The 11,102-nt window shown below is 51.8% G+C and overlaps 2 protein-coding genes across 2 annotated transcripts; both read right to left on the bottom strand.

Moving 5' to 3' along the window:
• Positions 1-1,220: 1,220 nt before the first annotated feature.
• LOC136534768 (subtilisin-like protease SBT1.6) lies at positions 1,221-4,315 on the bottom strand. Its single transcript, XM_066527142.1, has one exon. The coding sequence runs from the start codon at positions 4,147-4,149 to the stop codon at positions 1,774-1,776; it is 2,376 nt and encodes a 791-aa protein (XP_066383239.1). The 5' UTR covers positions 4,150-4,315; the 3' UTR covers positions 1,221-1,773.
• Positions 4,316-6,952: 2,637 nt separating this feature from the next.
• On the bottom strand, positions 6,953-9,978 carry LOC136534759 (actin-depolymerizing factor 5). The gene is made up of 3 exons (XM_066527134.1): positions 9,837-9,978; positions 9,448-9,707; positions 6,953-8,042 (listed from the first exon to the last, which is right to left on the bottom strand). The coding sequence occupies exons 1-3, from the start codon at positions 9,855-9,857 to the stop codon at positions 7,892-7,894; spliced, it is 432 nt and encodes a 143-aa protein (XP_066383231.1). The 5' UTR covers positions 9,858-9,978; the 3' UTR covers positions 6,953-7,891.
• Between the last annotated feature and the right edge of the window lie 1,124 nt (positions 9,979-11,102).

Raw genomic sequence — 11,102 nt, 5'->3', positions numbered from 1 at the left:
CAACCCGCACGGTGCCAGTGGAGAGCTGTGTCTTAGGACTCGTGGCCTCGTAGGTGTCACCGTCAAGACAGCGTGACCGTTATTGGCTATTGATATTTTCTTTAATCCAGGAGGCTATTGATCATTGATGCACAGCAACACTACTTCATCAGTTAGATTGACGCTCAGGTAGGAGCAATGGAGCGTCTACGTACGTGGGCCGAACGCCTGATGATCCCGCACAGCTCGAGAAGCGTCAATATGCTCAAGCCAGCTTTCCTCGTTGTTGGTGCTGCTGTAAAGTGCTCGTGGAAAACGACCCAAAAGTATCGAATACGCGAATACCGAGTTGGACCCACCACCGATTTGTATAAGAACATCTGACGAATACGCGAATACCGAGTTGGACCCACCACTCATTTGTATAAGAACATCCAACGAACTTTATCAGGTCACGAGATCCTGCAGCAGCGACGTTGAGCTATTTTTCAGTCTTTTTCTCTAATAATATTTTAGCATAAGCTAAATTTCAGCATAAGCGAAGAGGCAGCTGCCCGGCAACGAGCAGCAAAATCCTGCAGTATCAGATGCGAAGACAAAAAATGCTCTATAAACAGACAAAACTTCTACTAGGCGGGAGAGAATGCAACAACTCTAGACGATCAAATTATTCGGCGCGTGTTTAGTCTCAGGAAGTTGGAATTTAGGATTACTGTAGCACTTTCGTTTTTATTTGGCAATTAATGTTCAATCATAGACTAATTAGGCTCAAAACGTTCGTCTCGTGATTTCCCACCAAACTGTGCAATTAATTTTTTTCGTCTACATTTAATGCTCCATGCACAAGTCGTAAATATTCGATGTAATAGGTACTGTAGCACTTTTTAGAAATTTAGAGTGAAACTAAACAAGGGCTCAGATAATCCACATAGAAATACCCACGCTAACGCTAGCAGTATTTCTTTTCATAGGCCTTGTTTAGATTGAGAAAAATTTCAACCTGATGAATAGTAGCACTTTCGTCTTATTTGGTAAATATTGTCCAATCGTGGACCAACTAAGCTCAAAAGATTCATCTCGTGATTTTCAACTAAACTGTGTAATTAGTTATTTTTTTTACCTACATTTAATGCTCCATGCAAACGGCTAAAAATTGATGTGATGGAGAGAGAGTGAAAAAACTTGGAATTTTGTGGCTATCTAAACAAGGCCATAACATGGCTTTGTCTTGTTGCTCCATTTCTTTCCGTTGCTCCTGTGCCCTGTTTTCCAGTGGCAGGCAAGGACTGTTGCCTCAAGACACAAACAAACAAAGCAGGTAAAAACACCAGAGTTTTCAGTTTTTCACACACCACTGTCACTCACTCACTACCAGTAGTCACACTATACCCGGATAAGCCCGTAATACCCGGCTTATCTTATAATCCGTACTATTTGACTGTATTATTCAGCTTGCTTTTTTTTGATTGAAACAATATTTTTCTATCATAATAATTCAACCAAACAATAATTCAACCGAACAACAATTCATCCACACAATTCAGTCAGATCACTATTTTTCAGCCAAGCCGAGCGGGACCACTGTCACAGCGTGCCCCGGCTAATCAAATTCTGCAGAGCGAGCGTGCAGGACCCACCCAACATATAAAGTACCAACCGCTGCCACCTTTAATGGCACAGTCCCGACCTCACGACTTTACCGTTACTGGCCCACTGCGCCTTGACTCCTGCTGCCATCCTATCGGCAGTACCAGGGCCCGCTGCACAGGCCGTGGCGTTGTCTCCACCTGACAGTCACATGGGCTGCAGCCACGTCACCACAATGGGGCTCCGCACGTCGTGCCCGCCGCCGTCCGACAAGACGAGGAACCCGTACACCGGCGCTGCTGCGGCCGCAGCGGACGGCGCGGTCACCGTCACCGCGAAGCTCTGCTTCTTGGCGCCCGGGGAGAAGACGAGCTTCTGCGGCTTCACGGATACTGTCACGCCGGCGCCGGTAGACGCCATCTGCACGCGCGCCGTGTACGTCGCCGAAGCTTGGGCGCCGACGTTGGTGACCGTGCGGGTCACCGTCCTGGACTGGTTGCCTCCGCGGAGCACCACGGAGATGGACGGGTAGTTGAGGTCGGAGCCCGAGGGACTGCCGCCGTTGGCCCTGCTCGTCGCGGCGGCCGCGGGGCACGTCACGGGCTTATGCGTCACCACCTCGATCTCGTTCGGCTCGTACCCGATGCTGCACATGAACGCGACGTAGTCGTTCTCCCCGGCGTCGTACACCAGGCCGGGGTCCCGGGCCTTGCCCAGGGTGATGTGCCCGGCGCCGTAGTCGAACGGCGTCGCGCCGCGCCCGGGCTCCGCCTCGTCGCCCACGGGCCCGCCGCGGTTGTCGGTCACGATCGCCGTGGTCATCAGCGCGGACCGTATCGCCGCTGGCGACCACCCGGGGTGCGCGGACATCAGCAGCGCGGCGGCGCCGCTCGCGTGCGGGCACGCCATGGACGTCCCGGACAGGATGTTGAACTCAGTGCGGCGGGCATCGCCCTCCAGGCCGGTCGGGCCCGTGGCGCCCGTCCACGCGGCGAGGATGTTGACGCCCGGCGCGATGAAGTCCGGCTTGAGAATTTCCGGGACGAGCCCGTTGGGTCCACGCGCCGAGAAGGAGGCCACCACGGGTGCCGGCTTGACGCCGACGACCGTGCCCCCGAAGCTAATTGTCGCCGTCGGGTTGGAGGCGTTTGCAGCATACCCTTTGACCGCGTCGCCCTCCTTCTCGCCCACCGCGCAAGCAGGGAGGACGTGGGCGTCTCCAACCAGCCCCTCGCCGTTGGCCTCTCCATTAGTAAGAACCATCGCCGCGCCACCAGCTTCCTTGACGACCATTCCCTTGGCCACGCGCGGGCTGCTGCCGCGGTCGCAGACGACGATCTTGCCTTTCACCAGTGAAGGGTCGATGGAGTTCTCCATGCACAGCGAAGCGGAGAGCCCGCCAGTCCTCCCGGGGTAGTACAGAGGCAGAGATGAATTGGCCAGAGGCTTCCCGGAGTACAGGGACACACCTGACAAGCGTCTGCCGTCGCCCAGCACGATTTCAGCGGGGAAATTACGGTCGATGGTGCCGGCGCCAACGGTGGCTAGCCACGGGGCGAGGTTGGTCACTGACATGGAGGTCGGCCCTTCGTTTCCGGCAGAGGTGGCCACGAACACTCCCCGGGAGACTGCACCGTACGCGCCGATGGCGATCGGGTCGAGGTAGAACGGAGCCGTGACACCGCTGCCGCCGCCGATTGAAACGGAGATGACGTCGACGCCATCGGCGACGGCGCGGTCGAAGCCCGCGAGGATGTCGGAGTCCATGCAGCCGGCGCCCTTCCAGCAGACCTTGTAGGCGGCCACCCTGGCCTTTGGCGCGACGCCCTTGGCGACCCCGGACGCGTAGCCCTCCATGCTGGCGTCGTACGCGACGGTGCCCGCGGCGGTCGTGGCGGTGTGTGTGCCGTGGCCGTCCGCGTCACGGGGCGACATGAACTCGACGGAGCCGTTGGACGCGACGGCCGCGGCGCCGAAGTGCGCGCCGTGGCCCTGCGAGAAGAACCGCGCGCCGACCAGCTTCCTGTTGCAGGACGAGGCCGGGAACCCCGGCCCGGCGTCGCAGCCGCCACGCCAGCGCGCGGGGACGGGCGGCAGGTTCCTGTCCGACAGGCTGCGCCGCTCGGGCCAGACGCCGGTGTCGAGCACCCCGACGATGACGTCGGAGCCGTAGTCGGCGAGGGACCAGAGGCCGAGGCGCGCGCGGAGGCCCATGAACTGCGGCGACCGGGTGGTGTGCAGCGGGCGGGCCCGGTCCTCGAACGCGGCGAGCACGGCCGGGTGGCGCCGCAACTCCTCGGCACGGGACGCCGGCATGGACGCGGAGAAGCCGTGGAAGACGGTGCCGTAGACGTGGAGCGGCTGCAGCGGGGCGGCCCCGGGTGCCGCTGAGGCGAAGGCGGCGGAGGCGTACCAGTGCGCGTGGGTGGGGAACACGGACGGCTTGGCGCCGTGGTCCACGCGGAAGATGTACGTCTTCCGCGCCTCCTCGACGCCGCCATCTGCTCGCAGTAGCGCCGGCGCCGTCAGCGCCACCAGCGCGAGGCCGAGGAGGAGGAGGAATGGGGAGCGAGGAGTCGCCATCGGTGAGTGAGCGAGCGAGCGAGACACCGTGAGTGGGAGAGTGATGGCACCGTGCCGATGCCGAGGACGAGCGGTGGAGGCGGCAACAGTGCGCGGGGAGTTATTGAGGGGTAGTGGGGGTTGTTGGGGCAGCAGCAGTTTGGCCTTTTTGCGTAGCGCTGGCCGTTCGACGTGGGCTTCGTTCTTCGTACGTGTACTCTCCTACAACATTTGCCCCACTGCCAGCAGCCCAGTGCCCAGTACCAACGTCCCTGGCACGGTTAATGCCGCCGTGGGATTTCAGTCAGATTTTTTTTTTGTTTTTTGAGCACTGGGATTTCAGTCAGATGGGCGTCAGGGTGGGAAAAGGTCTGGGAATGGTCGTGGGGCGCGTGGGACGCTGGTGGCTGCCGCCGTGTGCTTTCCGTGCGGATAGGCCACGCTTGCGGTTGTGGGCAGGGAAGGAGCGACCGAGTCGACCAGCACCAGGTAGCGAGACCCTGGGTGGCCATCGCCATCTTCAAAATGAGCGGTGGGACGTGGCAGGACCGCATGGCGCGGGTGTCTCGTGTAGGTGTGTTGATCTTTCTCGAACATCTGGGCCAATTTTTAGAGGATGGCTATATTATATTCATGTGTTTCGTGACCAACTAGCACATGGTCGTTAGTTCCACGTAAAACACAAGATTTTTATGAGAAACAAATCCAGTTGCTTTAGATAATAGTAGCACACGAATTCAACCACCATTAGATCGAAATGCAACGGCCACCATGCTTATTGCATATATTTTATGATAAAATTATAGCTGCAATTTTCGAATTAGGTTATAAAAAAACCGATACACAAAACTATACAAATCTAACGAAATCTAATATATGTTGACACAAAGACAATTAACAAGTAATAATTTTTTTTCTATAGCTAGACAAAAAATTATATATATATATATATATATATATATATATATATATATATATATATATATATATATATATATATATATATAGACAAAGACAAAGACAATTAAAAATCATAATTTTTTTTCTATAGTTAGACAAGGACAAAAAATTATATAAATGTTGATATAAAGACAATTAACAAGTCATAATTTTTTCTATAGTTAGATAGGGATAAAAATAAATAATATGAGACAATTTTTTTTCTATAGTCGCTGTTGTCAGAGGGAGACGATGAAATGAAATGAGAGAAGACATGCGGAACAGCTTGTCAGCGACAAGGAAAAAAATAGATGGCTAAATCAATGGGATCAGACGATCAACTATGGACAGACCCAGCGATCGGATGATCAGAAAACCGTGTGCCGGGAGAGAAAAAAACACACGGTTGCCCTTATATCGGCACAACAGGATGCAGCTGCATGAACGCATGAAAGCATATCGCGAGGACCTGGCACTTTGGTCGATTGTGATACTGCTGCTAAGATCCTCGGGGTCGTCGTAGGGTCCCAGTAGACGGCGATACCCATGTGTGGCTTTGCGACAACACGAGAGGGGACCTCCGGACCTGAACTGAGCCGGTCGCAAAGGCCAAAGGCTAAACGTAGATTAGGCATATGTGCTGCATTAATGTGGCATCGATCCTAAACCGGATCAGGGAGCGGAGACGGGAGCGTGCTTTGGCGATAAAGGGGGCTTTGGGGCTCTAGCCACGCTCGTTTTTCAGTGGGGCATCCGCCGAAAAGGCGTTACCGAATCATGAGGTCCCTGCCCGCGAAAGCGGTGACCTCTTCATTGACTCGGTTTCTTTGCTCTCTGTCCGCCTGACGAGTTAAAAGGTCACGAGGCGCCCAAATGGTGGCGCAAAATCGGTGACTTTTTTGGCTGGATTTTTTGCAGCGGTGTGGATTCTGAAGAACGGGGCCATGCCCTGCCCAGCCCAGCATTTTCTCTTTATGCACGATGTTTGGCGAGACAAATATGCTCAGTGAATACGTGATCAGGTCTATATATAGACTAATTCATATGAGATTGCACTTATTGTTACTTTTAACTTTTAATTCAGAGAAATAACGAAGGAACTTTGGCGTCTCTTGAGGGCGTCCGCAACGGACGAAGCAAATCGCCGGCTGCTGTGCTTGCTAGAAATAATAAAGAAAGGAAGGAACTTAGACAGGGACAACAGGTTAGAGACTCAGAAAATATTGAAAACCGTGCGAGCTAGGCGATTGTTTCGTCGCTAGCGATGTGATTTTTCACATCCTCTCTCCTCTCGATTGGTTGAGCAGGTGCTCCTAGCTAGCACTGTGTCAGCCATTGGGGACGCCCTGAGCGAGCAACATGCCAACATCCATGCAAATGAGGGCTCCGCCAGTTGCCAGATCTCTGTGTGACTTTTTTTTTTTTTTTTTGGAGCAAAGATCTCTGTGTGACTTGTGAGCGTCACTGAATCGACAAGGGTGCCTTTGGGTTGCAAGGTTCGGGCCTCATCTTCCGCGGTTAAATGAGCCCACGTTTAATCTAGTCCGGTTCCTCATGCTGGACTACAATTGCGCAACTTTTGGGCCACCCTGGACAATAGGCAATCAATCTCACCGGTATTTGGGCCCCCCCTGAACTATGGAATTGCAATCTCACAGTTTGGGCCTCTGGACTGTCGGCAATGAACTAATCACTCTTTTTATTTTCATTTTTACCGGCGGACACAGAATACAGGCGTCATAGCCTGTGGTTCCGGTCCGTGTGATTCGCCTCGTCCCAAAAGAAAAAAAAAAGTCATTCTCATTTCTCGATAAGTCAGCTATCTTATACTTTGACCAAATATATGTAACAAGATACTAATATTTATGGTACATAATTAGTCTAATTAGATAAATCTCGAATATATTTTCATAATAAACTTATTTGGAGATACAAATGTTGCTAATGTTTGTTACAAATCTAGTCAAATATACGAAAGTTTGACCAGCACGAGTCTCATAGCGACTCTTTCTATGGGAAGGAGGAGTACTGTTGAACACCATCAGTTCTGTTATTCTGTCCGCTTGTGCGGCGCGTAAGCAGTAAGCACCGACAAGAACACAACCTCCTGACGTGCCCAGCTTCTCCTGCCACATGTACCAAGAATTGCGACCTTGAGATTAACTGTGTTCACTGTTCTCTTCAGATCTGAACACTTGCTCTTGTCCCAACATCTACATCGTCTCCTTTGAATCAACCGCAGAAGAGGGTTGGAGAGCAGATTCTCTACATACTTCAGAAATTGAGATTGGCACCTCCAAACTACTTTACCTAATCGTTTTATGAAACTTGGGCAGAAACTCTGACATTCTTTGAACAAAAAATGGAAGCACAGAACAGCTTTGCTCTGAATTGTACGTAAAAAGGTGTTTTCTAAAGAAAATGTAGGTAGAAACAATAGCAAGTAAGCACCACCTCGGAGAGAAACGCGATCAAATCTGAAGCAGCTTATGGTACACTGGAGCATTGTTCAGTGGAATTCTACGTCGCAGAGATGGACGTTTCATTAATCCCCTGCTACTCCCTCAGCTTCTGCTCACCCATCAACATCAGCACACCACGCCTGCATCATCTCTCCAAAGAAACCGAAACTAGCAAAGCAAACACACGCCAAGCCTCGTCAGATTGGCATCATCGACGCTATCGCTACGGGAGCACACCAACGCCAATTAGCATCCGGCCGATCACACACGCACGCACGCACGCAGAGAGGGGAGTACTGAGTAGTAGGAGCACACGCACACGCACAGGTAGCGGTAAGTAGGAGAAGAGCGCAGCGCGGGCCTCATTGCGCGCGGCCTCTGATGACGTCGAAGCCCATCTCGGAGGGGTCGGTGGCCTGCACCTCGTAGTGGACCCCGTCCAGCAGCCGCCGCAGGCCTTGCTTCGACGTCGCGTACAGGATCTTGGCCCTTATCCTCGACGCCGCCGGTGACCTGCGCAGAAGAGAAGCGCAGCACCAAGCAACGAATCCACCCGTTAGAACTCACAGAGCAACTGCCTGCGCAATAACCCACTGGAATGGAAATGCAGCGCACCAGCAGCCAGCGGTCGCCAGCAGAATCATAGTGCTTTATTTAACAAGTGGACACTGGAGCAAGTTGACAAGTTAACAGTAATTAAATAATCCGGTCGTGCTGCTTACTCGTGGTGATCAAATCCTGACTGGTGTTGTTGTTGCCGGACACGGACAGATCAAGAAAGAAGTATATAAATATATAGTTGCTCTCGTTTCTGCTGACGGATTTGTTATCATAAATAAATGTATGGCTCATAAACTGGAGGATTGGACAGTTTTTGCCTATGGCTGTCATCGTGGGGCGATGCTTGCTTTCGGTGGGCTGACAGATCTAGATAACAGGTGGATTCAGGCTTAGATCAGATCTGATAAAATAACGGGCGTCCTTAGCACTGCAGGCTTTGGACAAAAATAATGCGTGTAGAGAGCGCTCAAGACAGCAGTGACAGGGAGAAAGGGAGGCCTGGCCAGGGCTTATCAGGACAGTTTGGTCCCCGTCATGATCATGATCCCAGCGGGGATGAGCGCCGCAAGCAACTTTTTTCCCTGTGGAGAAAAAACCGAAAAAGCTTGGCGCGCGCACCTTCCTGCTTTGTGAGATAAGGATGCAGCACTGATTGAACAGTCATTAGATCTGCAGATTTCTAGTCAATTGTGAATTATGTGATGCCTTCCTGCACCTCTAAGGCTCGAGAGGACAGGTTTGCTTTCCTTCAGACAAGCGACAGGACATGTTGTAGACTGCCTTCAAAGTTTACTGTAGGAAATTACAATATTCTCATTCTGTCAAACCAAACAACAGTTTCGAGATTGCCTTGACTTTTCAGTTGCAAGATGCCGTTTCATTCATCACTTAGCTTTTCGTCATGTTTTTTACGACTACGATCACCAAACCCCGGGGGGGTTTTTTTCCAACGGAGCAAGAGACGGACGGGGGATTTGGTTTCAGGGCTGCCGTAGTTTTATGGTTCGCTTGCGCATCTTCCAAGCTGCACGAATGCTTCCAGAGAAAAACTTGACAAGTTGACATATACGGTTCTGCTACCGTGTAGGTTGGGTTTATGCCTTTATGGACAGTACCGTGGCAAGGTTACTCTGTACATGAATGCTACCTAATTAATTGGTTCTTCTCACTTCAATTTACCAGGTTTAGTGGTATTACCTTTCCTAACAAAATTTCTTACTGCGTGCTGGATTAGCAGTAATAATCATCATCGCCATGGCAGAGATCAGAGAAGGGATTGAGCTTTTACGAGGACGGAATTGGTTGTTTCAGAGAGATCGACGGGAAATTAGAGGCGAGAGGGGCTCAGGATTATTACCAGGCGATGAAGAAGATCTTGCTCTTCTGGCAGTTGTCGACGGTGACGAAGTCGAAGTCGAAGACGGCGTAGCGGCAGTCGTCGCCGGGCAGCGCGGCCACGAGCTCCTCGTACCCCTCCCCGGGGCCGCCCACCTTGTCCACCAGCACAGCGCGCGACCGTTCGTCGATCTTGAACACCACGAAGCGGTGCACCTTCTTCCACTTCATCTCCATGAACCAGCGCTGGCACTCCTCCTTCACGTCCATCCCCTCCGTCGCCTGCAAACCACGAACGCACGCACGCGCAGGACACACACGCCGTCGATCGTGAGCCATGGCTGCTTGATTACACACGAGACGAGAGAAGCGGCTGCGCCGCCGACGCGTGACAGGGGCGGTGGGTTTTACCATCTTGTAAGCCATCGCCATGGCTGCGGATCGTTGCGGATGGACGCCCTGGAGAGGGAACGGTGGTATTCTCTCTGCTCGGGTTTGGGTTCTCTTTCAGGAATGGAAAAAGCGGGTTCTTTTGACATTAGGTGAGGGTGGGTCGACTTTATAAAAAGAGTGCGGCAAAGCAGCCCAAAATTCCCTTCTCTCCTCTCTCTCTCTCTCTCATCGAATGGAAAAAGCAATAATGCAATAGGCACGTACTATCCCCTGTTTTTTTTGTGCTGTGTTTGCTTACGAGCGAACCTAGAATAAAAAATATTCTACAACATAATTACAATTAGGTTTATAATTAAGGTTGCGGGTTACATTAAGCTTGAACCATAAATTAGTAGGTGGACAGCAATATCGCAGAGACAATAAGGGAAGCCACTAAGCGGTGATCAAGAAAAAAGAGTTTGGTACATATCAGTATACCAGATAATTCTGCTGCCACTCCTTAATGACAACAGGCATATATATAGAACAAATGGAGACAATTGTCAGAGAGCAAAAGCTCGTCATCGTTGGCTCTGTGATGAGGACGGGTTTGTGGCATGGCCCACTATTTGAGGATACACATTACGAAAAATGGGCTATTTGAAGGTGAGTTTATCTGAGCTATCTATAAGAATTTAAACTAGATAGATCCAATTTTACATCCACTTGGAAAGGCACATGGCACATTGCATCATCTAGTCCTCGTTCTCATAATCATCCCGATGACCACGCAGGAGGCATTGCGATCTCCCAAGATTTGCACCGGTCATTACCGGACTTGCGACATTGGACACGGCCCAGTAACCTCAACCTGTTCGCCGGATCGTATTTGGCTTATAAGTCATAACTTATCAGCCAACGAACATTATTTTTCTCTCATACCAAACCAGCCAACAGTGCTTTCATAACAAACCAGCCAACAGTGCTTTCAGCCATGGCTTATAAGCCAAACAATCATAAACGAACATGGCGCTAGCACATGCCTCGCCTAGGATGTAAAACGTCCCCGCCTCCCCGGCCAGCGGCCACCCTCGCCGAGGCTCGTCATCACTTACGACTCATGAGCCGTGCCCGTTGCAGTCCATCCTTTGCTTGCAAGGTAAGGGAGGAAGAGGATGCGGTGGCCGTTTGCCAATCGGAGACGAGCACCGGCACGGCAGCCACCCTCCACCCACTGGCGAAAAAAGGGAGGAGAAAGCGCGCATGCACGGCACGGCGGTGGGGCGGACGTGGGGGGCCGTGGCC

This window comes from Miscanthus floridulus, chromosome 2 (genome assembly GCF_019320115.1).
Source record: "Miscanthus floridulus cultivar M001 chromosome 2, ASM1932011v1, whole genome shotgun sequence".
In the NCBI taxonomy this organism is placed as follows: Eukaryota; Viridiplantae; Streptophyta; class Magnoliopsida; order Poales; family Poaceae; genus Miscanthus; species Miscanthus floridulus.
Note: the sequence above shows the minus strand (reverse complement) of the source record. Positions and strands in the feature narration are given on the sequence as shown.